General features: G+C 34.3%; 1 protein-coding gene across 2 annotated transcripts in view; it reads left to right on the forward strand.

Moving 5' to 3' along the window:
- The window catches only part of LOC126881193 (uncharacterized), a 141834-nt gene that overhangs the window by 67617 nt on the left and 61051 nt on the right, over nt 1–13166 (forward strand). For both annotated transcript variants that reach the window (XM_050645296.1, XM_050645297.1), the window contains exons 4-5: nt 2652–2970; nt 8131–8389. In XM_050645296.1, the coding sequence (XP_050501253.1) occupies nt 2652–2970; nt 8131–8389 (578 nt within the window). The remainder of the gene's footprint in view (nt 1–2651; nt 2971–8130; nt 8390–13166) is intronic.

Here is a 13166-nt window from a genome sequence, read left to right on the forward strand (position 1 = left end):
CGGACCGATGGACAGACATCCTTGGTCTAATTTCTCATCTTTAGTACCATCTTTGGATTATAAGCTTGCATTCGACACCTCATTTGTCATTCTACCTGGTACAGTGACGGGGGAGTTATATCCGCGGTCAAGCAGACAGATGGACCAAATTGCTCATCTTTAGTACCATCGTTGGGTTATAACCGTTCATTCGACACCCCATTTGTCAATCTACCTGGCATATTGACGGAGTAGTTACATTCGCGGTCGGACGGACCGATGGACAGACAGCCTTGGTCAAATTTCTCAACCTTAGTACCATCCTTGGTTATAAGCTTTCATTCGACACCTTATTTGTCATTCTACCTGGTACAGTGACGGAAGACTTATATTCGTGGTCAGGCAGACCGATGGACCAAATTGCTCATCTTTAGTACCATCGTTGGAATATAACCGTTCATTCGACACCCCATTTGTCAATCTACCTGGCATAATGACGGAGTAGTTATATTCGCGGTCGGACGGACCGATGAACAGACATCCTTGGTCTAATTTCTCATCTTTAGTACCATCCTTGGATTATAAGCTTTCATTCGACACCTCATCTGTCATTCTACCTGGTACAGTGATGGAGGAGTTATATTCGTGGTCAAGCAGACCGACGGACCAAATTGCTCATCTGTAGTACCATTGTTTGATTATAACCGTTCATTCGACCCCTCATGTGTCATTCTACCTGGCATAATGACGGAGTAGTTATATGCGCGGTCGGACGTACCGACGGACAGACAGTCTAAATTTCTCATCTTTAGTACCATCCTTGGATTATAAGCATTCATTTGACAACTTTATTGGGCAAAAATATTTCTTGGGGATTTTTTGTCCGGGATTTTTTGCGGGGATATTTTGTCAAAAAAAAATTGTGGGGATTATCTGTCCGGGATTTTTTGTGGGGATTATTTGTCCGGGGATTATTTGTGGGGATTATTTGTGAGGATTATTTGTGGGGATTTTTTGTCCGGGGATAATTTGTGGGGATTTTTTGTCCGGGATTATTTGTCCGGGGATTATTTGTCCGGACCCCCTAATAAACTCATATTTGTCAAGTACCGAAATTTAATAAGGAAAGTTTCAAACTGGCCATTACGCTCCTGAATTTTTGATGTTTATTTAATTTTTTTCGTAGCGCCATCTTATACATAATTGCTACATTAACAGAGCTTAGATTCTTACAGATTCCTATACTTTTTGTGTATTATATGTACAAGATTTACGTTTCACATGCCAATTTCTATTAATTCCAGAAATTTATTTTAAAAGTACACCACGCAAAAAGTACTTTATTAATTCACATTTTTTTAACGTTACATCCTTCCGTTACATATAGGCTAGTGCTAAACGGACTTTTATCATGAAATTCATTTAAATACTTGAGTAATTTAGATATAAACGCTCTTATATTTATTGAGAAAAAAGCAAAACTTTCACATTTTTTTATAAACAATACACAACAGGTAGGGTAGCAAAAATATGGCTGTAATTAGCGAGATATATTGTTAGTAGGTTAAGCATTTTTCGGTATACATATATGCTCTAGATTATGAGTGGTGTACTTTATAAAGGTGATGGGATCGCCTATACTTGTAACATTACCAATGGCCGGCCTTAAATAAACTTACGAGTAATTTCAGCATGAAAACAATACACAATATACACACATGAAGTAAACAATAGACCATTCCAGGGTGACGTCATTTGACAGCGACTGATGGGCAAAATATTGTAAACAAACTAGGTTAAGTGTAGAAAACCATTGTTTAATTTAAGAAGATGATTAAAATACCAGCGTTTTGTTCAGTTTGAAAGTGTTCCAGTAAAGGTAAAAGAGATAAAGTAAGTTTTTTTTATAATACCAGCCGCATTTAAAGACCGAAATGTTTTAAATCAATATAATCACAATACACTGTAAACATAACGACGATATGGGCCAAGAAAACTGATTTTCTGATTATACCGGGTTTTTGCATCCCCTACGAGGGTGTCCTATATCCAATATTTGAAATTTTTGTAGTTAAAACCACAGATTTTTTATAATAAAGCGAGAAAATAGCAAAAATAACACCAAAAACACAATTTTTGCCCCTCAGCAACGGTGTCGAAAGTCACGTGACCTGGAATGGTCAATAGTAAACCTACACATAACCTATCTTTTAGTCAAAATTTCAACATTGACCGATTAACAACGGGCGTTGTCGACATTGGTCGGGCAATGATAGAAATGTTATCAAGAATTTAAAATTATCATCAATGTCCAGTTTCTATATAACGTTAATATCCGGCCATTGTCGACAATGACCAATTCAACCGGCCATTATCGATATTGGCCGGCCAATAACGTTATTGGCCGAATTTACGTCATTGTCCGTAACATATACATACACATAATATATAGCATAAGCGATGACTGTCGCAATGACGGTCGCGAATTCAATGCTTTTCCCCTATCCAAAAATCGCACAACGTCCCTAAAGAAGTTTTCACTTCAAAAAGAACTATATAAAATTAATTAAAATTAAATAAAATCAAAAAAATAAATAAGATTTAAAAATAAAAGGAAATTAAATAAAATTAGTAAAATAAAATAATTCATTTTTCTTTTTCTCATTCAATAGCCAGAAAAACCCATCCCCTTTCGGGAGGAGGGGGAGAAACCCATCCCCTTTCAGGAGGAGGAATCTTCAGAGCTTAAGGATAGAAGCACTTCCACAGATGATCTTAATATATTTTGCAACAATTGTAAGCAAACGATCTTGGAGAGTAATACAATTAATGGGGAACTAGAGTTGGCCATAGCTGAATCAATGGCCAAAAACAAAGTGAAGACTGAGAATCCTGAGAAGTCACTTAGAAGAAGAAAGGTAGTTCCTTTTTATCATGAATTAGATGACTCTTTGTGTAGCAGTTTGACTGAGTTTACACATAACACTGAAGGTAAGAGATTTTTAAGTGTTTTATTTAGGTAATATTTATTATATCTCATATGACATATTTTCACAAAGTTGGTGAATAAATGTAACACCTACTGATGTTTGGCAGTCATTGTAATTTTTTTTTATTTAGCTTAATGATTCGACAACTAATGACCATTGGTATGATACAGTTGATTTTGTATGACTCAGATACCTAGTGTAGTGTGGGTGTGTTTAGTAAATGTCTGGTTACTTTGAAAAGTCGATTCATTGTCTTTACAAAGAGACGCTAATTGTTTCCGAACGTCTGCGGTCCCTCCTGTGAGTACAGATCTCACAAGGATAGAAACTATTTTCACTTATTAATGTTTAATAAATGAAAAATTTCCCACCATTGATGAGATTCGAACTTTAAATTTTAAAAGACACTATGTGCTGTTTCTACAAGATATTGTAGATTATTGGATAAAAGATTTTTATTTTCAAGTCACATAACAAACAGAATTGTTTAATTTGAATTCTAAGCCATATTTTGTGATATCTCAGCTTGATGTGTTTTAGGTTTTTAACCTGAATCAAATTTTTGACGGTTGAGTAGCAAAGAAGTTCTTTTAATTGCATGAATTGATTGTACTACCCAAGATACTATAACGATATAGACGAAATAAAATTTTTTCTCATCTGTCAAATTTGCTTGAAGCAACTTATCTCAGAATACAAAACACCGAAAAAAGGGTTAGTCACAAAATGTTCCAACACTAATGAAGCTCACAGAATAAAATACAAGGATTGTAAATTTGTACACTTTGGTGTTTCTAATACAAAATTGGAGAAATAGTCTAAGAGCTAGAGCCGGAAAATCATCGTCATAAGTAATATGGAGTTTGGCATGTGAAATGTGTCTATTGTATATTGATAATTATAACCCCTTTTAGGTTGACACCTCAGTGGATACAGGAAGTAGCAATAAGGAATGAAAGAGGAAAGCTAGTGAAGTCATTAGAGGTTTTAACCTCCTGTTTTTTAAACCTCCATCGATTTGCATGAAAATTAGTGACTAGTTAGAGCATACCTCAAGAAACAAAACTGGGACACATTTTAAGTAAAATTTGTTATATCATGTTATTAAAATAAATCAATACTTTTTGAGTTATTAAAGATCAAAGATTTGAATTTTTCGTGAAAAAAATGCATGGTGTAAAGCGGTTTTTCATAAATAACTCAAAAACTATAAGTTTTATCAAAAAAGTTATAGTTCTTAATATTGAAGATAATAAAAAATAAAATACATTTCTTATTCGAAAAACCTTTCAGAATTAATTAAAAGTGAGTTATAGGTGATTTAATGTATATTTTTTTTGGCTAGTACTCAAATCTAAGTATTCAAGCTTAAATAACGGAAAAACGATACATGTTATAATAGTTATTTATGATATAAGTGTTAAAAGTACACGTTTAAGGCACGCATATGAAAGTTTGCAGAATGAGCGATAGCGAGTTCTGCAATTCACATGAGTGCCTTAAAAATGTACTTCTTAACACGCATATCATACAATATTTTTTCTACAAACGTAATTACAGGACAATATCTACAAAAACTTTTACTTGAACGTGACTGACATTCCATTTTTATATTTTTTTTGACATTACATCAAAATTGTCTATACGGTCAATACGAGCTGCAGTGCCTTAAAAGTGTTTTAAAGCACTAGTGCCTTAAAGTAGCATTTTTAACGCTCGGATGGAGTGCTAAAAATTGCATTTTTAACACGGTTGTAGAAAAAATATATTTACTGAACACTTGTCAAAGTACTTGGAAATATGTATCAAATGTGCTCCCGGAGAAGTTGATACCATTAAACTTTTTTTGCTATTGCCATTATGCTACAAACATTTTTCAAAGTTTAGGCTCCAAAAATTTGGAGCTTAATTATTATATTACATATTTTATTATTTATTATATTACATATATAAGTTTTTTCAATTGTTTTAAGACATTTATGTAAAATTTAGCAAAAATGTATTCGAATATGTCAAATGTACCCATTATTGGACACCCGGAGTTTCCGGATATATTCAGTTTATATTGATAGAAAAAATTCAATAATATTCAAAATAATATAAAAATAATATTTTACTAACATACAATTAATTAATATGTTCTTTTGATCACCCGTAACTTCACGCATGTGCTCTTAAATAGACGCTATTGCATAGGTATAAACTTGCTACGGTCATTTCGGAGTCGGCGTTTGTATTGAATATATAATATATACTCCAAAAAATATAATTGTTTTCAATATGGTAACATAATACACTTGCGTGCTTAATATAAATTGTACAATTGATATAGATACTGCTGTGAAATTACTTAGTGAAAAACATTGAAAACTACAAAAAGAAAAATTAAATATGTATTATTAAAAATTAAAATTTAATTATTAAATTATAATCCTAACTTCATTCCTGAAATTCCTTTGAAAATTATTCTGTTAACTAATTTCAAAATAAATATATAAATAGCGTATGTTTTAATTTTCACTTTTTCCTAAAAAATTTGAAAGGGTTCTCTTATTTTCATCATCACTTGTTTAACTTTGATGTTATCAACTTCATCTGGAGCTCACTTGATAGCTATTCTTGAGTACTTTGACAAGTGTTTAGTAAGTATGTATATTTTCGAAAATGCATCGTTTTCCTGTTATTTAAGCTTGAATACTCGTACTTAGATTTGAGTACTAGCCGAAAAAAATATATAGTCAATCAACTATAACTTATTTTTAATTAATTCTAAAAGGTCTTTCACGTAAAGGATCTATTCGATTATTTATTATCTTCAGTTTTGGTAATCATAACTATTTTGTTAAAACAGTTTTTTAATTATTTATGAAAAACTGCTTTACACCATGCATTTGTTTCCCGAAAAATTCAAATCTTTGATCTTTAATAACTCAAAAAGTATTGATTTATTTTGATAACTTGATATAACAAATTTTGCTTAAAATTTGTCCCTCAATCGATTTGTGGGGTTATTTTTAATAAAATAGTTCTCACCCCGAGAAGGGGTGGTATCCACCCCCAGGGTAAAAGTTCAAGTTAGCATCATATCAGTTTTGTTTCTTGAGGTAGGCTCTAACTAGTCACCAATTTTAATGCAAATCAATGGAGGTTTAACAAAACAGGAGGTGAAAAACTTTAATGACTGCACTAACTTTCGCCTTTCATCCCTTATTGCTACTTCCTGTATCCACTGAGGTGTCAGCCTGAAAGGGGTCATAATTATCAATATACAAAGGACACATTTCACAGGAAAACCTCCATATTACTTATGACGATGATTTTTCGGCTCTAGCTCTCCGTCTAAAACGGGTATCATTGAACCTTAATGGTACCTACCATTAAAAAAAACCCTTTATAAAAGGTACATTGATATGAAAAAGACCCTTTCGGGTTACATCACAGAACGTTTTCGGAATAATAATTCCATCATCAGTGCTGCTTACAGGCATACATGATTTGAGCCACCAAAATATCTGGGAGAAGATCCTTTCAATGTTAAAAAGATACATTTGTGTATAAAATAATATCATGTTTAAACTCTTCCTTGATTTTACATCACGGCAACATAAGACCCATAATACTGTGGGTTGCTGGTCCTGGGGTTAGCACCTCACAATATGGAACTTGCATAAAATTTTAAATTCGAAAAAATGCTATAAATCACAACAGAACATAATTTAAAACATATATCAAAGAAAAAAAAGTTTTTTTGTCTTTCGTTTTTAAAAATTGAGGGCACAAGACGCGCCCTCATTGGTCATGACGACATATCATTGTAGTATTGGATGTCCTCACCATTAATTCATTAGGTTTCGCATTCGTTTTGACACCCAGTTTTATAAATATTTTGATAGTTGCTATTTCTGACTAATATTTGAGAATATTTGTTCAGACAATTTCGAACTAATATTTAAGTAAAAGATAAAGTCAGTTTTTGTTTTTATTTGACTCAGAGTTGGACCATCATCTCCATATAGCTATTTCATCATCTATGCATCCTCAGTGAAGCTATGCAGTCACAACTCTGAAACAAATATAAACAATCCTGTCTATTTAAGGGAAAACGTCGCGATGCAATGTTTCCACCTTTTGAGACGCAAAACAGCGACATCTCTCGTAATACGAGGAAGACGAAAAGCCCTAGATACAAAGTTTGCTACTTTTATACAATTAGAATAATTGAAATAAAAATAAACAATATTTTAAATCCAAGACTTTTCGTTAAGAAACTGCTTTCTGGCTGCATCCTGTATCTCCGGCTTTTAACAATATATAAGCACAAGAGACGACGAATATAGAAGAAAGCAAATAAAGGACACTTTGGCCACGTATTTACCTTCTTTTCGTCTAGGAAAAGGACCGAAAGACAGTTTCAGGTACTCAAATCTGAGTAAAGATGAAAAAAAAAAATAATATGAGATAATGAGTAAGATAATAATATTTAAGTGTTTTTGTTAAGCAGATAACAGATATTATACTTACGATAAAATGATCTTGACATACATGAAGACCTTGTGTATTAACTGAAATACCTTGAACGTTTTTTCGGCATGCAAGTAACCACTTCAAACGCCGTTTTTTATCGTCTGGTAATCCAATAAATATTTTATTGGGGTTTTTAATAGTTGTACTTTTACGAAATGAAACTAAACAACACTTATAGTGTTTTCTTTTATTTTCCATAGTAAACCTTCTTTCCTTTCCTTTCCTTTCCTTTCCTTTCCTTCAAACACTGTATCAAACTCCAATCTCTACAAACTGCTATATATTATTACAATGTACGATAAATGGCTTTATAATATAAACATAAATAAAGTATAATTATGTGACGTCACGGGTCGTTTGAACTATTTTAAATACACAGAAGATTTTAAATTTGTACTTCTAAGTTATTATGAATTTTTGAAGCGTAAAATTTTGGAAATCTCATTTTTAAACAAAACTGAACATTATTATGTAATAAAAAAAATGTGCAAGTTCCCTATTCGGACTCAGTTGCTATCTAGAGTCTGTAGCAACTCGTAACAACTAGCGACTAATAATAATAACAACATATCCTAGTCCTAGTGAAAATATATTATATAAAATACTTTTTGTATTATTAATAATTATTTCTTGTCAGGTTCACAAATGTATGAAGAAGAGAACAGTGATCTTGATGGTTCTGATGATTCTCTTGAAGAACTCAGGCCAAGAAAACGAAGGAGGATAATAGAATCAGACGAAGAAAGTGATAATGCAGAAAAAAATGAAAGATCTAATGGAATTAGAATTAGAGGTTTTGAGCGTGAGGAAAAGCCAGTCATGCCGGAGGAACCAGAAGAAGAAGAGATGGACGAAAGTACTTTAATTGATAAATATATGGAAGAAGAAGAACATAGGTAAATTAGTTTTTTATTCAAAATTTATTATGTTCTTAAATATTTTGCATGTTTTTTGGTATTTGAAACTTGCTTCAATATAATGCTGAAAGTAAATAGTTCTTACATGGAGTTCCAACGATAGCGTTACACTTGTATATCACCTATAATTTATATCATAATCATCATCCAGCCCTTTGTGTCCACTGCTGGACATAGGCCTCCCTCATTTTTGTCCATTGTGCTCTATTTTGAGCACTTGCATCCAATTTCTAGACATTTACTTGAGATCGACAGTCCAACGAGTAGGTGGTCTTCCTCTACTTCTTTTGTCTAATCTCGGCCTCCACTCGAGTAATCTCTTCGTCCATCTCCCATCACTGATTCGGGCGACAAGTCCGGCCCAGTTTCATTTCAGGGTGGCAATTCGGGAAATTACATCGGTAACTCCTGTTCTTCGTCTTAAGTCTTCATTTCTAACTCGGTCACGAAGCGATATACTCAGCATTGACTTTTCCATTTTCCTCTGGGCTATTTTCAGCATTCTAGAAGTTGTAGCTGTCAATGTCAAAGTTTCGGCACCATAAGTCATCACAGGCAACACATATTGGTCAAATGTTTTTAGACAAGGCGGAAACGGCGGGTTCGTTGGGGAAAATATTCCCATGAGATATTTTTGCATAATCACATTCGTGAGACATCCCAGAATAAGGTTCAAGAAGTCGCCCACGAGAAAAGTGGGCCAATTTTTTTTTAACAATTTTTTTTTAATCAAATTGCAAAAATCAATATTTTGGCCCGGACTAATTTTTTTTTAGGTTTTTTGGACTATTCTGGACAAAAAAGGTCTCTATAATTTTTCTCTAAAGTTGATTTTTTTCGAGTTATAAGCAAGTTAAAATTTTAAAAACGCAAAAATGGCCATTTTTAAGGCTTAATAACTCGGTCAAAAATTATTATTTTGAAAAATAGAAAGTGACTAAATCAAAGTTTAAAGTCGCCGTTACATGATCCTGAAGAAATCTTTTTTTTTTTTTTTATTACATATTTTCATTTACAATCTGCTTCATCGAAGCTATAAGCAAATAGTTTGAATGTTAAATACATGAGGGAGAAGCTGCCCTGTGGCAACCATCCTATTATAATTTTTTACATTTGATCACAATATGTATATATTTAATTTATTAAATCTGTTGGCCATAGTTTCTTCAGTCGTCTTGCGAATTCGGGAGGAGTGTTCAGCAGTCTTGCTTCATCATTTGGATGACTTCTCAGTCCATCAAGGTAGCTCTTTGTGATCCTTGGAATTTCTTCCTCTACCAAGGGTGTAGCTGAGTCCTCGTGTAGGGTTTTATTGCTTACATACCAGGGTGCGTTGAATATCATCCTCAATATTTTTGATTGGACTCTTTGTATTATCTTGATATTTGATGGCTTTGAGCATCCCCAGAGTTGAACACCATAGGTCCAAATTGGTTTTATCATAGTTTTATACAGGAGCAGTTTATTTTCAATATTGAGTTTTGATTTTCGACCAATAAGCCAGCTCATTTGTCGTATTTTGATGTTGATCTGGGTTTTCTTGGCTTGGATGTGCGGCTTCCATGTTAATCTTTTGTCAAGGGTTAGTCCCAAATATTTGACTTGTGTGCTGACTGGTAATTGTGTATCATTTAGTGTTATTGTTGGGCATACATCTCTTCGGTTTGTAAATGTAACTTGGGTTGACTTCGTTTCATTTACTTTCACCTTCCATTTGTTGAGCCATGTTCCCAATTGGTCAAGGTGGTTTTGCAGTTGTGCAGACGCGATAATAGGGTCCTCATCGACAGCGATTATGGTGGTGTCATCAGCGAATGTTGAGAGATTTGGGTTGTTTCAGTGGTTGGGATATCTGCGGTAAATAATAGGTAAAGGAGAGGGCCCAGGACACTACCCTGTGGTACACCTGATTTAATGGGAAAATATGTGGAAGTTGCTGTGTTATATTTTACTTGGAAGTAACGATCTTCAATGTAGGATTTCATGATTAGGTAGTAGGGGGTTGGAAGAATACATTTGAGTTTGTATAAAAGTCCAGTATGCCATACTCTATCAAATGCCTTTTCTACATCTAAGAATGCCGCTGTGCAATATTTTTTTTCCTCAATAGCAGTAAGGATTTTTGTTATAATTCTATGAGTCTGTTGTGTTGTGGAATGTCTCTCTCTAAAACCAAACTGGTGTGTGGGTATTTCTACATCTAGGTTAATGTCATTCTTCAGTCTACCAAGTAGTAGTCTTTCGAAGATCTTAGACATTATCGGCAACAAGCTGATTGGCCGATAGGATGATATTTTATTTGGAGGTTTACCCGGTTTGTGAATCATTATTATTTGCGCAAATTTCCATGTGATTGGGAAATATGTCAGTCTGATTGCACTATTGTATATTGTAGTTAGCATGACCAATGCTCTTCTCGGAAGATGTTTCAGTATTAATCCTGTTATTAGGTCAAATCCAGGTGCTTTGTGGTTATTGCATTTTTCTATTTCTAGTTTAACTTCTGATGTATTGAATGGTGTTATTGGAAGCGTCATAGGGCAAGCACTATCCAGGAAGTCTCTTATTAAGTTTCCATCATCATTATTCTCTACTTGGTGTTCTTTAAAAATACCAGCTAAGTATTCTGCAAATGCTGAAGCTTTTTCCTCGTCTGATCTTCCCCAAGTACCATCATCTTTCTTAATTGGCGAGTTGTGTTCTGTAGGTCTCTTTAAGTGTTTTGTTGCCTTCCATATTGAGTGATCTTCTTTAGACAAGGTACTAATGTAGTGTTCAAATGTGGCATTGCGTGCTTCATTTAGCGCTGTTTTTAATTGTCTGGTTAATCGATTATATTCGTGTTTGTCATTAATGTTGCGGCTTCTTTGCCATCTACCTCTTGCTCTTCGTTTTTCGACTATTAGTTGTCTAATATAATTCGAAGTGGTATTTTTGTTTTCTTGCTTTGGAGTTGATGGTGTAGCTCGATATGCAGCTTGCTGAATTTGACAGGTGAAGTGGTTTATAGCCTTATCTATGTCATCTTTTTCTTTGAGTCTGATTCCAAGATTTATATTCGTGTCAAGCTGGTACTTGAATTCACACCAATTAGTTTTAGGGGAAGTCAACTTGGGTATTTCAGGTCGTTTGATTATGTGGGTGCTGATTGTTGCTATGATTGGTGTGTGGTCAGACGAGAGATCCCAACTTGCTTCTATGTTTGTGTAGTTTGCTGCAATTCCTTTTAGGATAAAGAAGTCGAGTAGATCTGGTAGTCTATTTGTATCGGACGGCCAGTACGTTGGTTGTCCCGTCGATAAGTAGGTGCAGTTTGTGTTGTTGATGGCATCTAGTAGGCTTCTGCCTTTTGGTGTAATGAGTCGTGAACCCCAATTCGTATGCTTAGCATTCCAATCACCTCCAACAATGAATTTGTTACCTAGCTTGTTGAATAGTTCTTCGTATTCTTCAGTTGTGATTCTATGTCTAGGAGGGCTATATATTGCAGCAATTTCGAAGTTCCAAGGCCTGGCATTTATATTAAGTATTGTTGCTTGTAGCTTATCTGTTTTATGTTCCGGCATTTGATGATGTTGTATATTGTTCCTTATAATTATTGCAGATCCTCCATGGGCTGTTCCATCTGGGTGACTAGTGTGGTAGACTGAGTATTGAGGTATTTTAATTACGCTTCTTTCTGTGAAATGCGTTTCGGATACAAAGAGGATGTCTATTATGTTGTCCTCTAGGAATTGGATTACTTCTGCTTTATGGTTTGCTAAACCATTTGCGTTCCATTCGGCTATTCGAACAGATCTAATGAATTTTATTAATTAATGTTGTTAGCGTGGTAAGGATCATGCTGTTTTGATTCATTAGTTGGGTGAACATTGCTTTAAATTCGTTTAAGAATAAGTTCATCTGAGACCCTATGTCAGCTACTTGATTTCCTGCTCTTACTGCTTGGGCATAGGATTGGGTTCCATTCTGTTGTTGGTACTGTGATTGTTGACTCTGGTACTGTGAAGTTGGTGCTGGGTTAACATTTTGATGTGGGTTCTGATTATTATGGGTTGACTGATTTCCGCGTTGTCTATTATTTCTTACATTTTGCAAGTCCTTGTAAATTACGCAGCCTTTATAGTTTGCCGTGTGTTCTCCGTTACACAGGGCACATTTTGCTGGTGTATTTCTGGGTTTTGTACATTCTGGCGTTGGATGACTTCCTCCACATTTCACGCATGCGTAAGGTCTTGTACAATACGCTTTTGTGTGTCCATAACGTTGGCAGCGCTGACACTGTGTTATATTTTTCTTTCTGTGAGGAGGTTCAAAGCTGACTTTCATATTGCCGATAGAATCCAGTGTATAGATGTGTTTGTTGTTTTCTTTCGGTTCTAGGTCCACATAGAACATTGACAGTGGTGATTTATTGACTCTGTGTAATACGTTAATGATATTACGGACAGTATGCCCTGATTTAGCTAGTTCACTTTTTATTTCTTCAACTGGCATCGAGTGGTGTAAATTTCTTATAACTACCCTATAAGCTCTATCTTGTTTTGCTTGGTATGTGTGGTGAACTATTTTGCTACTATTTAAATGCTGTATGTATAAGTTTTCTGGATGACTCAATAGTTTTTGTGTTTATTTTTATTGTGTCATTTGGGAGAGCTTTCGACTGGTAGTCTTCTGCTTTAATGACTGTCGATAGGTTTTCAGTCATCTTTTTGATATCATTTACCCCATAGATAATTATAGGTGGAGGTTTAGG

This window comes from Diabrotica virgifera, chromosome 3 (genome assembly GCF_917563875.1).
Source record: "Diabrotica virgifera virgifera chromosome 3, PGI_DIABVI_V3a".
Classification (NCBI taxonomy): Eukaryota; Metazoa; Arthropoda; class Insecta; order Coleoptera; family Chrysomelidae; genus Diabrotica; species Diabrotica virgifera.